Raw genomic sequence first — 19,609 nt, 5'->3', positions numbered from 1 at the left:
CAGTTTGATCCTCTCTCCTTGTGAAGGTTTGTGAGCGACACGTTTCTCTGTTAGACTGTGTGTTCATGTGTTTAGTTCAGTACCAACAGTAGAGAGTCACAGCTGAGCTAACAGTCACTTCACTGTCAGGGTTAGCAGCTACTCTAACAAGAGGAAGCAGCTCTGTTAGCATGTAGGCTTACACCGCCGAGGTGTTACATGCTGGGGTTCAGGTCTGACTAAATAGCAAAAGAAATCAAGTAGAGACATAAATCAACAAAGATATTATTCACACACTTGTGTGTACAACATATGAAGAACTTCTACAGTGTATATAAAGAACACGTGACTGTTTAAAGAGCTGCTCAGGAACATGCAAAGCAGAAGTGATGGCAGACTACAGGCTGCATAGTTCAGACATGCTTCTTTCAGTGACCCCTGCACTTCTTGTGACGGATCATCAGTGAGAATCATCTCGTCTCACAGCGTGATGTGTCATCAGCAGGGTCTGTTTCTAACATGAGCAGCTCTGCAGAGCGTCATCAGTCTGTGGGATTCAAATGATCTTATGATAAGTTGTAGTTGTGCAGCCTGCAGAGGATTCTGGGAGCTGGAATGAATCCAGCAGCTGCTGCAGAGGTGACCTGATTGATGCTGCAGACTGTCAGGAGAAAGAGGAGCATGATGTGTTTGGTGTCCAAGTATTTCCTCCAATCAGAGCTCTGTGTTTGTCGTGACAGTAATGATCAGATATGTACAGCAGGTGTTTGTATGAAGGTGGGGCTCTGCTATGGATCAGTGTGAGCGCAGAGAGGAGGGACCCCCCCCATCTAAAGCCTCTCTGTGTGAGGAGCCTGAAGCTCAGAGGTGAGACAGTAACCACTCTCAAGTCTCTGCACCATCTTTATTCATACTCACACATCTGTGTGCTCTGTTACAGCCTCAAGCAGCACACACCTGCACCTGGACCTGGACCAGATGGTGGACCTGGACCTGGACCAGATTGTGTGTCCATCGACATGTCCATGGCTGATCCTCTTCTTTTTAGACGATCTGCTGATGAGAGGTAAGACTGTGAAAGAATAAAAAGAGTTAGTCGTCATATTAAAAGATCGATCATGTTTTCATTAGTGTTAAACAAACATGCACATCAGTGTGTGCTGCTTTAGTGTCAGAGTCCAGCTGCAGACACCTGTCTCTCCTGGACCCAGCTGTCTGTCCTTCAAGAGCAACCAGTCAAAGCAAGATTTCACAGACTTCAGAGGACGACACCCACGTGCTGATCAGACGTAAGCTGAAGCTGGAAGGTGGCGTGAGAAGCCTGCCTCACAGAGAATGTTTATATAAGGAGATAACAGAGCACATGATCAGACAGCATCTCCTGGATCACATTCAGAGTGTTCACCTGTTCACATAAAATGTGAAATAAATGCTTTACAAAGCATAAACCCCGCCCACTTTCTCATCTCCACACAGCTAAATCACTGAGTGATTGGTGACAGAAAGGTGTGTGACGAGCAGCGTTACTGTATTCCTCGTTACTCTTTACTCTTAAAAAGGAACGCATCACTTTACTTAATTACTCCCAGTGGAAAGTAACTCGTTACATTACTTAGTCGTCACTGTGCCTGAATGGTTGCATGTGACGAATGGAAACTTAAATGAGATGCTCTGACGCGTAATTGCCCGTTAACAATATAACGTTAAACCTTACATATGCCCGCTGTCAGCGCAGATCCCGATTCTATTCAGGAGTTGTTTGAATTTTGCCGAGTATGTTTCTGAAAGTCAGCGATTCTGCTGTAGAGGCGGGCACATGTCCTCGGCTAAACGATGCGTTTGTCACCTGTTGTTGAAAAGCAAGCTTTGGCTGCTTGGTCGGGGTCGGCAGACACTCAGCTTGAGCATCACTCTGGTCTTTCGATACCAGCTTTGTGTTCGCGTGTTGCTTTTGCAGGTGCTTGGTTATGTTCCATGTTGTGTTCACAGCAGTGCACCAGGCCTGGACTGGTGAGGAGGGTGTTTCAGACCGTTTGGACCATTTGACTGACACATTAAAAGAATCATGATTCATGTCTGAACTTTTTCAGCTTTAATGGTTTGTTATTTTCCAGCACAGTACAACCAGTGAGATACAAGACACTGAGCAGCTCCACAGCTGGAGGCTCTGTGTGCCTCTCTCTATGGCACTTCAGCAGTAAAAGGGGGGCTAGACACACAGGAGGTCTTCTGATCCACACTCAAACAGACCTGTTGCCTGTTTGCCCGTATTTCTAATGATCCTCCACAGAGTCGACCAGCAGAGCTCAGAGGCTCCCAGTGGTCAGTCTGCCCAGCATCATCAAACACACCTGGACTCCATATTCATGGTGTGTACCTGTACAACAACTACTTTATACCTGTTGTGCACTTTTTAGACTCTTCAGTCCAACATGGACCTGATGTTGTTCCATGACTTTAGTGATTGTTCCACACATGTTCTGTTCCAGCTGCTGGAGGAGAACATCATCACATTTGTGAAGAATGAACTGAAGAAGATGCAGAGGATTCTGAGTTCAGATTACCCAGAATGCTTAGAGAGTCAGACGGAGGATGAGGAAGTGTTTGATGTTGAGGAAGAAAAGTGGCGGAGGAGCAGCAGAGAGGCTTTTCTGAAGATCACAGTGGACTTCTTGAAGAGACTGAAGCAGGAGGAGCTGGCTGACCGTCTGCAGAGCAGTAAGAGGATTTTACAGGTTTAACATGAGGGATAAATGGGACATGAATGGGACATGAATGGGACATGAAATGGGACATAAATGGGACATGAATGGAACATGAATGGGACATGATATGGGACATAAATGGGACATGAAATGGGACATGAAATGGGACATGAATGGGACATGAAATGGGACGTGGGACATGAATGGGACATGAAATGAGACATGAATGGGACATGAAATGGGACGTGGGACATGAATGGGACATGAATGGGACATGAAATGGGACATGAATGGGACATGAATGGACATGAAATGGGACATAAATGGGACATGAAATGGGACATAAATGGGACATGAATGGGACATGAAATGGGACATAAATGGGACATAAATGGGACATGAATGGGACATGATATGGGACATGATATGGGACATGAATGGGACATGAAATGGGACGTGGGACATGAATGGGACATGAAATGGGACGTGGGACATAAATGGGACATGAAATGGGACATGAAATGGGACACAAATGGGACATGAAATGGGACATGAATGGGACATGGAATGGGACATAAATGGGACATAAATGGGACATGAATGGGACATGGAATGGGACATGATCGGAACATGAATGGGACATGATATGGGACATAAATGGGACATGAAATGGGACATGAATGGGACATGATATGGGACATGAATGGGACATGAAATGGGACGTGGGACATAAATGGGACATGAAATGGGACATGAATGGGACATGAAATGGGACGTGGGACATAAATGGGACATGAATGGGACATGAAATGGGACGTGGGACATGAAATGGGACATGAATGGGACATGAAATGGGACGTGGGACATGAAATGGGACGTGGGACATAAATGGGACATGAAATGGGACACAAATGGGACATGAAATGGGACATGAATGGGACATGGAATGGGACATAAATGGGACATAAATGGGACATGAAATGGGACGTGGGACATGAATGGGACATGAAATGGGACGTGGGACATGAAATGGGACATGAAATGAGACGTGGGACATAAATGGGACATGAAATGGGACATGAAATGGGACGTGGGACATAAATGGGACATGAAATGGGACACAAATGGGACATGAAATGGGACATGAATGGGACATAAATGGGACATAAATGGGACATGAATGGGACATGGAATGGGACATGAATGGAACATGAATGGGACATAAATGGGACATGAAATGGGACATGAATGGGACATGATATGGGACATGAATGGGACATGAAATGGGACGTGGGACATGAAATGGGACATGAATGGGACATGAAATGGGACGTGGGACATAAATGGGACATGAAATGGGACATGAATGGGACATGAAATGGGACGTGGGACATAAATGGGACATGAATGGGACATGAAATGGGACGTGGGACATGAAATGGGACATGAATGGGACGTGGGACATGAAATGGGATGTGGGACATAAATGGGACATGAAATGGGACACAAATGGGACATGAAATGGGACATGAATGGGACATGGAATGGGACATAAATGGGACATAAATGGGACATGAATGGGACATGATATGGGACATAAATGGGACATGAAATGGGACGTGGGACATAAATGGGACATGAAATGGGACACAAATGGGACATGAAATGGGACATGAATGGGACATGGAATGGGACATAAATGGGACATAAATGGGACACAAATGGGACATGAAATGGGACATGAATGGGACATGGAATGGGACATAAATGGGACATAAATGGGACATGAATGGGACATGAATGGAATATGAATGGAACATGAATGGGACATGATATGGGACATAAATGGGACATGAAATGGGACATTAATGGGACATGAATGGGACATGATATGGGACATGGGACATGAAATGGGACATGAATGGGACATGAAATGGGACGTGGGACATAAATGGGACATGAAATGGGACGTGGGACATAAATGGGACATGATAGGGGACATGAATGGGACATGAAATGGGACGTGGGACAGAAATGGGACATGAATGGGACATGAAATGGGACGTGGGACATAAATGGGACATGAAATGGGACATGAATGGGACATGAATGGGACATGAAATGGGAAATGGGACATGAAATGGGAAATGGGACATGAATGGGACATGAAATGGGACGTGGGACATAAATGGGACATGAATGGGACATGAAATGGGACGTGGGACATAAATGGGACATGAATGGGACATGAAATGGGACGTGGGACATAAATGGGACATGAAATGGGACATGAATGGGACATGAAATGGGACGTGGGACATAAATGGGACATGAATGGGACATAAATGGGACATGAATGGGACATGGAATGGGACATAAATGGGACATGAATGGGACATGGAATGGGACATGAATGGAACATGAATGGGACATGATATGGGACATAAATGGGACATGAATGGGACATTAATGGGACATGATAGGGGACATGAATGGGACATGAAATGGGACGTGAAATGGGACATAAATGGGACATGAAATGGGACATGAATGGGACATGAAATGGGACGTGGGACATGAATGGGACATGAATGGGACATGAAATGGGACGTGGGACATAAATGGGACATGAATGGACATGAAATGGGACGTGGGACATAAATGGGACATGAATGGGACATAAATGGAACATGAATGGAACATAAATGGGACATGAATGGGACATAAATGGGACATGAATGGGACATGATATGGGACATAAATGGGACATGAATGGGACATGATATGGGACATAAATGGGACATGAATGGGACATAAATGGGACATGAATGGGACATGAAATGGGATATGAATGGGACATGATATGGGACATGAATGGGACATGAAATGGGACATGAATGGGACATGGAATGGGACGTGGGACATAAATGGGACATGAAATGGGATATGAATGGGACATGATATGGGACATGAATGGGACATGAATGGGACATAAATGGGACATGAAATGGGACATGAATGGGACATGAAATGGGACGTGGGACATGAATGGGACATGAATGGGACATGAAATGGGACGTGGGACATAAATGGGACATGAATGGACATGAAATGGGACGTGGGACATAAATGGGACATGAATGGGACATAAATGGAACATGAATGGAACATAAATGGGACATGAATGGGACATAAATGGGACATGAATGGGACATGATATGGGACATAAATGGGACATGAATGGGACATGATATGGGACATGAATGGGACATGATATGGGACATAAATGGGACATGAATGGGACATAAATGGGACATGAATGGGACATGAAATGGGATGTGGGACATAAATGGGACATGAATGGGACATGGAATGGGACGTGGGACATAAATGGGACATGAAATGGGATATGAATGGGACATGATATGGGACATGAATGGGACATGAAATGGGACGTGGGACATAAATGGGACATGAATGGGACATGAAATGGGACATGAATGGGACATAAATGGGACATGAATGGGACATGAAATGAGACATGAAATGGGACATGGGACATGAATGGGACATAAATGGGACATGAATGGGACATGAAATGAGACATGAAATGGGACATGGGACATGAATGGGACATGAAATGAGACATGAAATGGGACATGGGACATGAATGGGACATGAAAAGGGACATAAATGGGACATGAATGGGACATGAATGGGACATAAATGGGACATGAAATGGGACATGAATGGGACATAAATGGGACATAAATGGGACATGAAATGGGACATGGAATGGGACATAAATGGGACATGAAATGGGACATAAATGGGACATGAATGGGACATGAAATGGGACATAAATGGGACATGAAATGGGACATGAATGGGACATAAATGGGACATGAATGGGACATGAAATGGGACGTGGAATGGGACATAAATGGGACATGAAATGGGACATGAATGGGACATAAATGGGACATGAATGGGACATGAAATGATCTAATGAGGTCAAAATATGAAGTGTTTTTCCAAAATTTCCCAAGTGCTGTTAAACACATCAATTAATTTTTAACACACATAGTTTTATTCTTGATGCTTACATTATTTTACTTTGCACACAGAAACATTTTTTTTTAACAAAAACCAAAAACTACCAGGGTCAAAATCATTTACCTTAAGATCTGACCTTTTCATTGAGCCAAAGCACAAACCACTGTTGTGCAATCATGTGCTTTAACTTTGTAATACTCACAGCTTGTAATCAATCAATCAATCAAGTTGAGGTGGTGCCCAGCAAACGATGTGGGCTTCATAGATAACTGGCAGACAATACTCATTAATACTCATATTCCTCGAGACACTGGTCGAGGTGGTGGAGTGGCAGCTATCTTCAGTTCTAGTCTTCTAATCAACCCTCGACCCAAACTTAGTTTCAGCTCTTTTGAAAGCCTTGTTCTGAGTTTTTCACACCCAGCCTGTTTTATTTGTGATAGTATACCGCCCTCCTGGCGCATACTCTGATTTTCTAACTGAATTCTCAGAGTTTTTATCAGATTTAGTCCTGAGTTCAGATCAAATAATTATTGTAGGGGACTTCAATATTCATGTAGATGTTGATAATGATAGTCTTAGCATGGCATTTATGTCCCTTTTGGACTCTATTGGTTTCACTCAAAGTGTAAACCAGCCTACTCACCGCTTTAACCACACCCTCGACCTTGTTCTAGCTTATGGCCTTGATACCGAAAACTTAATTGTCTTCCCACAAAATCCTCTTTTATCAGATCACTATTTAGTAACATTCGATGTCCTATTAACCGACTACTCTCCAGTTAACAAAAATGTACTCACAAAATGTTTGTCTGATAGGACTGTAGCTAAATTTAAGGAAACAATTCTTTACCACATCTGTTTACTACAGAAAGCTCTTATGCTAATGTTAGTCCCTCTCAGCTTGATCAGTTTGTTGATAGTCCTGCAGGTTTGCTGAGAAGTACTCTAGACTCGATTGCCCCCTTAAAAAAGAAGATTATCAAACGACAGAGGCTAGCTCCATGGTATGACTCAGAAACTCGTAACTTGAAGCAAATGTCGCGTAAATTTGAAAGAATGTGACATAAAAACAATCCCAGGTACCTTTTCAGCACTGTAGCCAGGCTGACAGAGAGTCACAGCTCCACTGAGCCAAGTATTCCTATAGGCCTCAGCAGTGATGATTTCATGAGCTTCTTTAATGACAAAATCCTAAAGATTAGAGACTCTGTAACCTCCTGCCGTTACCTGGTGCAGATGTATCTTTGGAAACTGCTCACACACCTGATGTTTACACTGTTTTTCTCCAGTTGACCTTCCTGAGCTAAATTCTCTGATATCTTCGTCTAAACCATCAACCTGTCTTTTAGACCCGATTCCAACCAAGCTGCTTAAGGAAGTCTTTCCCTCAATTAGCACTTCTTTACTAGATATGATCAATATGTCTTTATCGACGGGCTATGTACCCCAGTCTTTTAAACTAGCTGTAATTAAGCCACTTCTTAAAAAGCCTACCCTAGATTCAGGCACCTTAGCTAACTATAGACCTATATCTAACCTTCCTTTTATCTCAAAGATCCTTGAGAAAGCAGTCGCTAATCAATTATGTGACTTTCTTCATAACAACAGTTTATTTGAGGACTTTCAGTCAGGATTTAGAGTCCACCACAGCACTGAGACAGCACTGAGAGTTTCAAATGATCTACTTCCTGCTTCAGACAGAGGACTTCTCTCTGTACTCGTCCTGTTAGATCTTAGTGCCGCTTTCGACACGATAGACCATCACATCCTGTTACAGAGACTAGAACAGTTAATGTTCATTACAGGATCTGCATTAAGTTGGTTTAAATCTTATTTATCAGATCGATCTCAGTTTGTTAATGTTCATGATGTGTCCTCTATGCAAACCAAAGTTAGTCATGGAGTTCCACAAGGTTCTGTGCTCGGACCGATTCTTTTTACCTTATATATGCTTCCTCTGGGTAATATCATGAGGAAACACTCCATTAATTTTCATTGTTATGCAGATGATACTCAATTATACTTATCTATGAAGCCAGACGAAACCAATCAGCTATCTAAACTAGCAGCATGCCTTAAGGACATAAAGATCTGGATGACTAGAAACTTTCTGCTACTTAATTCAGACAAACTGAAGTTATTGAGCTCGGCCCAAAACACCTCAGAGACTCTTTCTCTAATGATATAGCTGCCCTAGATGGCATCAGTCTGGCATCCAGCACTACTGTTAGGAATCTGGGAGTTCTGTTTGATCAGGATATGTCCTTCATCTCCCACATAAAACAAATATCAAGGACAGCCTTCTTTCATCTTCGCAACAAACATCAGACACATCCTGTCTCAACACGATGCAGAAAAACTAGTCCATGCATTCGTTACTTCCAGGCTGGATTATTGTAACTCGTTACTATCAGGCTGCCCTAATAAGTCACTAAAAACTCTGCAGCTGGTACAAAATGCTGCAGCACGTGTGCTGACAAGAACTAGGAAGAGAGGTCACATCTCTCCTGTATTAGCCTCTCTGCACTGGCTTCCTGTAAAATCTAGAATAGAATTTAAAATCCTTCTTCTTACTTACAAAGCTCTTAATGGTCAGGCACCATCATATCTTAAAGAGCTCATAGTGCCATATTACCCCTCTAGAACATTGCGCTCCCAGGATGCAGGCCTGCTTGTGGTACCTAAAGTGTCTAAGAGTAGTGTTGGAGGTAGAGCCTTCAATTACCAGGCCCCCCTCCTCTGGAACAATCTACCAGTCAGGGTCCGGGAGGCAGACACCCTCTCTTCTTTTAAGAGTTCAAACTTTCCTCTTTGATAAAGCTTATAGTTAGGCCTGGCTCAGGCTGGGACCAGCCCAGAGTTATGCTGCTATAGGTTTAGACTGCCGGGGGGATCTAACACACCAAGCTCCTCTCTCTCTGTCTCTCTCTCTGTCTCTCTCTCTGTCTCTCTCTCTCTGTCTCTCCCTCTCTGTCCCTCTCTCTCTCTCTCTCTCTCTCTCTCTCTCTGTCATATTAATGCAGCTCATTAACTCTGTATCTTCTGGTCCCATTAACATTACTAACCACATATCTTCCCGGGAGTTCTTGTGCTCCCTTGTCTTGAAGGTTCCTGGGGATCGTTGGTGCAGACCACCTGCTGCTGTGGACCTGCTCGACTGCAATAACTCTCTTTAAATAACTTAACAAAGAGTCGGTCTAGACCTGCTCTTTTTATAAAGTGTCTCGAAATAACTCTGGTTATGATTTGGCGCTGTACAAATAAAATTTGATTGATTGATTGATTGAAGTTAAAACTGAGGGTTGTCCTACACTTAACACATAGAATAAAAACCTCATTAAGGGTTTGAGCTGTCACTTGAGAAAGCATCACACCAAAAACAAAAGGGCTCAGTTTAGACTTGAGTTAAAGAATTGCTGACGCTTACAAAGCAGGAGAAGGATACACAAAGTTATCACAGCGTTTCCAAGTGTCAAGAAGTGGAGTGAGAAGTACCATTGAGAAACTCAAAGAGAGCCACACAGCACAGAACAAGTCTGGCAGAGGAAGAGAAAGATTTCAAAGACTCTGGAAAGAAAACTATTGAGAGATGTGTCTCAAGACCCGAGAACAACTACCAAACTTCGCCAAGTCAGGAATTGTAGTGTCAAACAAGACAGTCATGAGAGCTCTGCACAGACATGGACTGCGAGGATGCTGGCCAAGAAAAACTCCACCTCTACAGAAGAGACACCTTCAAGCCAGACTGAAGTATGCTAAGGACAATCTGCAGAAAGATTATGCACACTGGAGGCGTGTTCTTTGGCCGTAGAGACGTTGCTCATGTTTGGAGAAAGAAGAGAGAGGCATATAACCCAAAGAACACCGTCCCCACAGTTAGACATGGTGGTGCGAGTATCACACTGTGGGGATGCTTCAGTGCGTCTGGAACTGGGAATCTCGTCAAGGTTGAAGGAATCATGAAGAAAGAAGGATATGTGAAGATTTTGAAAGAAAACCTTGAGCAGTCAGCAGCAGAACTGGGTCTGGGTCATCGCATTGTCTTCCAACATGACAACGACCCAAAACACACGTCGCTCCTGGTGAAGAACTACCTCCAGAAAACCAAAGTGAACGTTATTGACTGGCCTGCACGAAGCCCTGACTTGAATCCCATTGAAAATCTGTGGGGTGAACTGAAGACCAGGATCCATGCCAGAAGACATCAAATCTGGAGGAGCTTGAAAGATTTGCCAAACAAGAGTGGGCTGGGATTCCTCAGGAGATGTGTCCGAGACTTGTTACAAACCACAACAAACGACTGCACGCTGTTATTCAGCAAAAAGGATACACAACTGACTGTTAGCATCAGGGGGGCTAATAATTTTGACCCTGGTAGTTTTTGGTTTTTGTGAAATAATTTTGTTTCTGTGTGCAAAGTAAAATAATGTAAGCATCCAAAATAAAACTAGGATGCTTGGAAAAGCTGTGTTAAACAGCACTTGGGAGATTTTTGAAAAAAACTTTCATACGGGAGCAAATGATTTTGACCTCACCTGTACATGACAACAGACAGACAACATTACGTACAGACATCCACATGGAAACAGTCATGTGGAGCAGTAAGACACTTTCAGACTGAACAAAATAAAAAATGAAATAAAAACCAGAAAAGTAAAACTAACAATAAATATAATATTACTAAACATAACCTTGTTCATATAAGCAAAAATATAGATAAATAAACATTGCAATGGTTGTGGATGATTGAATATACAATAAATTCATAAGCACTTAATATGCATACAAAATGAAGTCCTACAACATATTCTTATTGATATTACTATACATAAAATCTTCAGAATGTGGTTACTGCTTTTATTATGGCTTTGTGTTCTAGCTTTAGGAACTGTGTAGCGCCCTCTGGTGGCAGGTCTCGTAGGGTAGGTATGTGTGTTAGAGCTGAATGTGAGTTGGCTATTCAAACAATTAGGGATTTTCAATAAAGTAATGTTTCGAACAAAAACAAAAAGCGATGCTGTCAGCCTCTCCTCAACTTTCAACCAGGACAGATAGACATGCATGTTGTTCACATTAGACCTCAGCCTGCATCGAAGGACAAGGCGCGCCGCTTTGTTCTGACCTAACTGCACTTTTCCCAGATCCTTCTCTGCAGCACGTGACCATATCACTGGGCAATAACCTAGATGTGGTGAAACTAGAGTCTGCAGGACTTGTTTGGTCAAATCTGGTGGTAGGAAAGCAGAACACCTCTTTATAACAGATATATTCCTCCCCATCTTTATAACAAGAGAATCAATATGCTTTCTCCACAACGGTTCAGAATCTGAAATAACACCAAGAAGCTTTGTTTCCTCTACTTGCTCAACAGCGACATTGTTTAACATCAGATTCAGGTCAGAGAGTGATTTGCACCAAATGCAATGCTTTTATTCTTTGAGATGTTTAGACTAGTTTATTGCCAAGAACCCGTTCTAGTAGATTCTGCAACTCTTTGTTGAGAGTTGCTGTGATTTCATTAACTGTGGGTGCATACATGTATTGTTGTATCATCTGCATACATTGACACACAGGCTGTTTCTAAAGCAAATGGAAGGCCATTGGTAAGAATAGAAAAAAGTAAAGGACCAAGTGAACTTCCTTGTGGAACTCCACACTCTCCGTGTGTGGCATCTGAGAAGCTTCCATTAAACAAAACTCTTTGTTGTTCTGTTGGATAGATAGCTTTCTGTCCACGATACAGCAGAGGGAGCAAAACCATAACACACAAGTTTCTTCAGTAATAATTAATGATCAATCACGTCAAAGGCAGCACTAAAATCTAACAGCACAGCTTCCACAATATTCTTCTGATCTATTTGTTTCAGCCAATCATCTGTCATTTGTGTAAGTGCTGTGCATGTTGAGTGGCCTTCCCTATAAGCATGCTGGTAGTCACTTGTCAGATTGTTAACAGAAAAATAGCCTTATATCTGGTCAAAGACTTTGCTAAGAACAGGTGACAAACTGATTGGTGGGCTGTTAGAGCCAGTAAAGGCAGCCCTAGCATTCTTGGGTAGTGGGATGACTTTAGCTTCTCTCCAGGTGAGGGGACAAATGTGACTCGCACGGCTCAGATTGAAGATAATGCAAATAGGAGTGGCAATTTGGTCCACTACCATCCTTAGCAGCTTTCTAAGTTATCAATACCAGGGGGTTTCTCATTATTAATAGTTTCTCATTATCACCTCATCTACACTCATTTACATAGTTCAAAAGTACAGTTCTTGCCTTTCATTATTTGGTCATACATAAGTTTGATGGCTCTCAACTTGTTGTTGGTATGTCCTGCCTTAGTTTACACACTTTGCCATTAAAATAATGTCTAAAGGTTTAGTAATGAAAGACCCGGTTGACTCAATGAAAGATGGAGTTGAGTTACTCTTTCTGCACATGATATCATTTAAGGTACCCCAGAGCTTCTTTCCGTCATGCTTTATATTATTTATCTTAGTTTCATAAAGCAATTTCTTGTTCTTTTTGTTCACTTTAGTCACATTGTGCCTAATTTTTCAGTAGGTCTGCTAGTCAGATGTACAGCCAGACTTTTTTGCCACTCCTTTTGCTTCATCCCTTTAAATCATGCATTTTTTCAACTCCTCATCAGTCCATGGGGCAATGTCAGTTGTAACAGTCAGTTTCCTAACAGATGCGTGCTTATCAATAACTGTAAGCAACAATTTGATAAATAAGACTGACAACAATATCTTCATCTACTGATTCTTGAAGCAAAAATAATTGGGGTTTACCTTCAGAACACCTCTGCTGGTGTTTGGTAACCCCTGTGGATGTGGATGATCATTAACCCAGGGTCAGCCAGGGGCTCAGTCTTCACCTCTTGAGCTTAATGGTAGCCATAGTAAAAAAAAGTCCCTCTTCTTTACATCCACCAGTCTGCAGATGCCCACTGGGCTTGGATCTGTGTCCACAGGTGTCTCTTCAGTCCAGGTAGAGTGGAGTCTTCCAGTGGTTTATAGACAGTTGGTTTTTACCAATCTGGGAACCCATTGGCTATCATCTTAAAATGATACAGCATTTGGGAGCAACAGCCAATTATTGAAGTTGCAGAGGACAGACAACGGCAAGACTGGGTTGTTAGCTGCACTGATATGCAGATGTCTGTTATCAATCACAAGTCAATCATCATCAAATGATAGCTTCTGTGTTCCAGCAAATGTTCCACCTCAGCCAACCCAGGAGCAGCCAATGAGTGTTTCAGAGTATAAACATCCTGGAAATAAGAGCTGTTGACCTCACCCTTTGGCGGTCCTGTCAAAAATGAGAGCTCACCATGTCCGGACCAACAGCACAATGACAGCAGCCAACATCAGCAGCCAGGGGGGGTCTTCATGAAAAGTACTAGATGCTCTGAGACAACCATGGCCTGCATTCGCTCCTTACTAGGGTTGGGTTCCGAGAACTGGTTCTAAAATAAAACCGTATTATATTATAGTAGTATATAATAGTAATATATTAAAGAAATTGCATGATGCGAAGTGAGGGTTGCCAGGTCCAGGGTTTTCCAGTGAAATTGGACTACTTTTGAAGCATGTGACCTGTTTTGACCCTGCCCTTCAAAGAATTGGAATCGGGAATCGTTAAGAACCAGAATCGATAAGCAGAATCATTAAAATTCAAATGATACCCAACCCTACTCCTTACACTCCTCTCTGACCTTTCCTGTAAGCGGTTAGGGTAAGGGCTGAGACTTATGCTGTTGACCTCACATTGGCCCAACATGCTGTGATTTATAATGATTGTATATCAGCTGGTGACTCAGACCAGTGGAACCTTGTTCCACTCGTCTGGCATAGTCCCTTCACCATGGCTATTCAAGAGTCTTGGGATACCCAGGTGGAAGCCTCCTTAACAGCATCCCTTGTGGTCCTATCATTTCTGCAAGCACACCTGGAGGCAGGATTTGCTTTCTGATTTCCCAGTTCCCCAGAGGCCAGTCAGGAGCTGACCACACACAACACAGATGTTTTATTGGTAAAATGTAAAAAGAAGCCATGTTGTCTGACTGCAGGGGAACCCTGTGCTCTACATGAGGAATATGAAACTATATATGCAAATATTATTTTATTTCAGACATACAAGGCTGCAGTGTAAACAGATGACCTTATCTCTTGTGTGTTCTTTCAGAAACATTTGTCTCAGTTTGTCAAAGTAAACTCAAGCTTAACCTGAAGGAGAAGTTCCAGTGTGTGTTTGAGGGGATCGCTAAAGCAGGAAACCCAACCCTTCTGAATCAGATCTACACAGAGCTCTACATCACAGAGGGAGGGACTGGAGAGGTCAATGACGAACATGAGGTCAGACAGATCGAAGCAGCATCCAGGAAACCAGACAGACCAGAAACAACCATCAGACAAGAAGACATCTTTAGAGCCTCACCTGGAAGAGTTGGACCAATCAGAACAGTGATGACAAAGGGAGTGGCTGGCATTGGGAAAACAGTCTTAACACAGAAGTTCACTCTGGACTGGGCTGAAGACAAAGCCACCCAGGACATACAGTTCATGTTTCCCTTCACCTTCAGAGAGCTGAATGTGCTGAAAGAGAAGAAGTTCAGCTTGGTGGAACTTGTTCATCACTTCTTCACTGAAACCAAAGAAGCAGGAATCTGCAGGTTTGCAGAGTTCCAGGTTGTGTTCATCTTTGACGGTCTGGATGAGTGTCGACTTCCTCTGGACTTCCACAACAATGAGATCCTGACTGATGTCACAAAGTCCACCTCAGTGGATGTGCTGCTGACAAACCTCTTCAGGGGGAAACTGCTTCCCTCTGCTCGCCTCTGGATAACCACACGACCTGCAGCAGGCAATCAGATCCCTCCTGAGTGTGTTGACGTGGTGACAGAGGTCAGAGGGTTCACTGAATCATACAGGGAGGAGTACTTCAGGAAGAGATTTAGAGATAAGAAGCAGGCCAACAGAATCATCTCCCACATCAAGACATCCCGAAGCCTCCACATCATGTGCCACATCCCAGTCTTCTGCTGGATCACTGCTACAGTTCTGGAGGAAGTGTTGAAGACCAGAGGGGGAGGACAGCTGCCCAAGGCCCTGACTGAGATGTACATCCACTTCCTGGTGGTTCAGTCCAAACAGAAAAACATTAAGTATGATGGAAGAGCTGAGACAGATCAACACTGGAGTCCAGAGAGCAGGAAGATGATTGAGTCTCTGGGAAAACTGGCTTTTGAGCAGCTGCAGAAAGGAAACCTGATCTTCTATGAGTCAGACCTGACAGAGTGTGGCATCGATATCAGAGCAGCCTCAGTGTACTCAGGAGTGTTCACACAGATCTTTAAAGAGGAGAGAGGACTGTACCAGGACAAGGTGTTCTGCTTCGTCCATCTGAGTGTTCAAGAGTTTCTGGCTGCTCTTCATGTCCATCTGACCTTCATCAACTACAGGGTCAATCTGCTGTCAGAAGTAACATGGCTGGCTAAATTCTCTTTAAACCAACCTCAACTCCCACATCTGTACCAGAGTGCTGTGGACCTGGCTCTAAAAAGTCCAAATGGACACCTGGACTTGTTCCTCCGCTTCCTCCTCGGTCTTTCACTAGAGACCAATCAGAGTCTCCTCAGAGGTCTGCTGACACAGACAGGAAGTGGTTCACAGACTAAAAAGAAAACAGTCGAGTACATCAAGACAAAGATCAGTGAGAATCTGTCTGCAGAGAAAATCATCAATCTGTTCCACTGTCTGAATGAACTGAATGATAGTTCTCTAGTGGAGCAGATCCAACAGTCCCTGAGATCAGGACGTCTCTCCACAGAGAAACTGTCTCCTGCTCAGTGGTCAGCTCTGGTCTTCATCTTACTGTCATCAGAAAAAGATCTGGACGTGTTTGACCTGAAGAAGTACTCTGCTTCAGAGGAGGCTCTTCTGAGGCTGCTGCCAGTGGTCAAAGCCTCTAACAAAGCTCTGTAAGAACAGAGATTGTAGAATTTATAAATACAATCATTACTATGCTACCTTCTTATAAGAGAGAAATTAAATATCTTCTTTTGTCTTTGTCTGTTGTCAGGCTGGCTGACTGTAACCTCTCAGAGAGAAGCTGTGAAGCTCTGTCCTCAGTCCTCAGCTCCCAGTTTTCTAATCTAAGACACCTGGACCTGAGCAACAACAACCTGCAGGACTCAGGATTGAAGCTGCTGTCTGCTGGACTGGAGAGTCAACACTGTACACTGCAAACTCTCAGGTCAGAACACAGATCTAGTTAGTGGTTGGCCACAAAGAGCCTGTTACTTGGAAACTGTAAATGAAATGCTGAAGTCAATACCAACAAATATCATGTCATCATCTGATCCTGTCCCCACATGAAGAGATGCTTTCAAACTGCAGCTACTGTTCCTCAGCTGCAGCAGGTTGTTTGACCAGCACTTAGAGCCCACATGACACAGATAATAAAAGGATTAGCCTTATTTTAGTAAAACAAAAACCCTGTGATTCAAAAACGCACCTAAGAGTGAACCCATCTTCTACTTTCAGGGTGGAGCCTGGTGAAGTCCGATGGTTTAAACCAGGTCTGAAAAAGTGTAAGTGTGTTTTCATTTGAGTCATGATACACATCACGACTGTCCTGAGGATCAGTAAGCAGAGGATTGATTTATAACTGCAGCTGTGTTCTGTCTCACTTCTTTAGATTCCTGTGAACTCACACTTGACACAAACACAGTGAACAAAAACCTCAAACTGTCTGACAACAACAGGAAGGTGGCACATGTGTTTGATAATCAGTCATACTCTAATCACGCAGACAGGTTTGACAAGTGTCCTCAGCTGCTGTGTTTAAGTGGTCTGACTGGTCGCTGTTACTGGGAGGTCGAGTGGACAGGAAGAGTTTTTATATCAGTGAGTTACAGAGGAATCAGAAGGAAAGGAGACAGTGAAGACTCGAAGTTTGGAGCCAATGATCAGTCCTGGAGTCTGTTCTGCTCTGATGAGGGTTACTCTGCCTGTCACAATCAGAGGATAGACCCCATCACCTCCTCCTCCTCCTCCTCCTCCTCCTCCTCCTCCTCCTCCTCCGTCTCTCACAGAGTAGCAGTGTATGTGGACTGTCCTGCTGGCACTCTGTCCTTCTTCAGAGTATCCTCTGACACACTGATCCACCTCCACACCTTCAGCAACAAGTTCACTGAACCTGTTTATCCAGGGTTCAGGTTCTGGTCTGGTTGGTTTGGTGCTTCAGTGTCTCTGTGTTCTCTGTAAGTGGGAAAGTGTCCTCCCGTTACAGAAACCTTCTTCCTGCTGAACAGATGGTTCAAGTTGCTTGTGCTACTCCTTTGTGTAATTAAAATGTAAATGGTATGCATCGTTACCTAACATATTATTAATCTCAGCAGTATGTATTTTGCCTAAAATACAAAGTATGTTTTAAGTTGGTATGGTGTTTGGGTGCTTTGGAGCTGAAACTGGGAGAAATGTCTCTCGGTTGTTATTCCAACTATTTGTGTCTAAGATTTGTATTTCTATTTTGCTACCTGAAAAGTAAAACATTTTGTTTCCTACAAACCTACTTGTGGTTATTAATTTAATGTTATAAAATGCTTGAAAGAAAGGAAAGGTCAGGTCCTCACATGGATTGTTAGTTATAATCTCAGTGATATTTGGCGACACCTTATGGCATTAAAAGGCAATTGCGGGCGCATACGTCACAGATAACCAGACGTCCACGGTTTGCTCCCTTTCTAACAGTTGTAACTCTTGATTTTCCTGGCTGACGGTCGCTTTCCTTTTCAGACCGTCACCTGAGCGTCGAGTTTGTTTCTTCTTCTTTGGATTTTCACTTCTTGTTGAAGTTGTATCTGTAGTCATCCATCTTTTCTTTGTTTGTTCAGCCATAGTAGATTACTGTTTACTCGCAACACTTGCAGAGAGCGGAAAAGCAGCCGCTTAGCTCCGCCTACCCTCTCAAACATCACTAACTGGGCACCGCTTGTGATTTTTTCCGCAAATGTCGCCACAGACACCTAGCCCATAATAATACTAACTCTGCCCCAGACTCCACTGCTCATATCCCTCCACTGCTCATATCCCTCCACTGGCTCCCAGTCCCCGCTCGCATCAAATTCAATCCCTGTTGCTCGCTTACAAACAGCAACAAAAACGTCTCCTGCCTACCTGAACGACCTCATCCAGGTCTACACTCCGTCCTGCCCACTACGCTCTGCCAGTGAAAGGCGCCTGGTACTCGCATCACAACAGGGCCCTAAGTCTCTAACTAGACTCTTCTCCTCTGTCGCCCCCCGGTGGTGTAACGAGCTACCAAACTCCATTCGGTCCGCAGAGTCCCTTTCACCTTTAAGAATAAGCTAAAGACTCACCTCTTTATGACCTCTTACCTTTAAGATGATGATGCTATTGATTATGATATCGAGGATGTAGTTTATGCTGACTAGGATTTTCATGATGATGATGACTATACTGAACTTGTTGATGTTGCTGCTGCTGCTGATTATTATTATAAAAAAAAAAACTAAAAAAAACGGCTGTCAGCACCAGTGTCCGATCACACTTGAAGCTGTTTTTTGGCTCTTACTGACTTGCTCCACCTCTGACCTTCCTCCAGACTGTCTTCCTTAGTGCTCTTGCTCCACCTCTGACCTTCCTCCAGACTGTCTTCCTTAGTGCTCTTGCTCCACCTCTGACCTTCCTCCAGACTGTCTTCCTTAGTGGCTCCACCTCTGACCTGCCCCCAGACTGTCTTCCTCAGTGCTCTTGCTCCACCTCTGACCTACCTCCAGACTGTCTTCCTTAGTGCTCTTGACCTGCCCCCAGACTGTCTTCCTTAGTGGTCTTGCCCCACCT

General features: G+C 43.5%; 1 protein-coding gene across 1 annotated transcript in view; it reads left to right on the top strand.

Moving 5' to 3' along the window:
• The window catches only part of LOC138597787 (NLR family CARD domain-containing protein 3-like), an 18,316-nt gene extending 12 nt beyond the window's left edge, over positions 1-18,304 (top strand). Inside the window, exons 1-9 of the mRNA XM_069669299.1 lie at positions 1-26; positions 743-846; positions 920-1,045; positions 2,270-2,348; positions 2,469-2,697; positions 14,928-16,722; positions 16,824-16,997; positions 17,288-17,334; positions 17,442-18,304. The exon at positions 1-26 is cut by the window's left edge and continues 12 nt beyond it. Coding sequence (XP_069525400.1) covers positions 770-846; positions 920-1,045; positions 2,270-2,348; positions 2,469-2,697; positions 14,928-16,722; positions 16,824-16,997; positions 17,288-17,334; positions 17,442-18,010 — 3,096 coding nt within the window. The 5' untranslated portion in view covers positions 1-26; positions 743-769 and the 3' untranslated portion in view covers positions 18,011-18,304. The remainder of the gene's footprint in view (positions 27-742; positions 847-919; positions 1,046-2,269; positions 2,349-2,468; positions 2,698-14,927; positions 16,723-16,823; positions 16,998-17,287; positions 17,335-17,441) is intronic.
• The last annotated feature ends 1,305 nt before the right edge of the window (positions 18,305-19,609 follow it).

Source organism: Semicossyphus pulcher, unplaced genomic scaffold (genome assembly GCF_022749685.1).
Source record: "Semicossyphus pulcher isolate SPU_LCO1_2020_fin unplaced genomic scaffold, fSemPul1.0.p SCAF_2, whole genome shotgun sequence".
Taxonomy (NCBI): domain Eukaryota; kingdom Metazoa; phylum Chordata; class Actinopteri; order Labriformes; family Labridae; genus Semicossyphus; species Semicossyphus pulcher.
The sequence above is the reverse complement of the archived record's forward strand: the minus strand, read 5'-3'. Positions and strand labels throughout refer to the sequence as shown.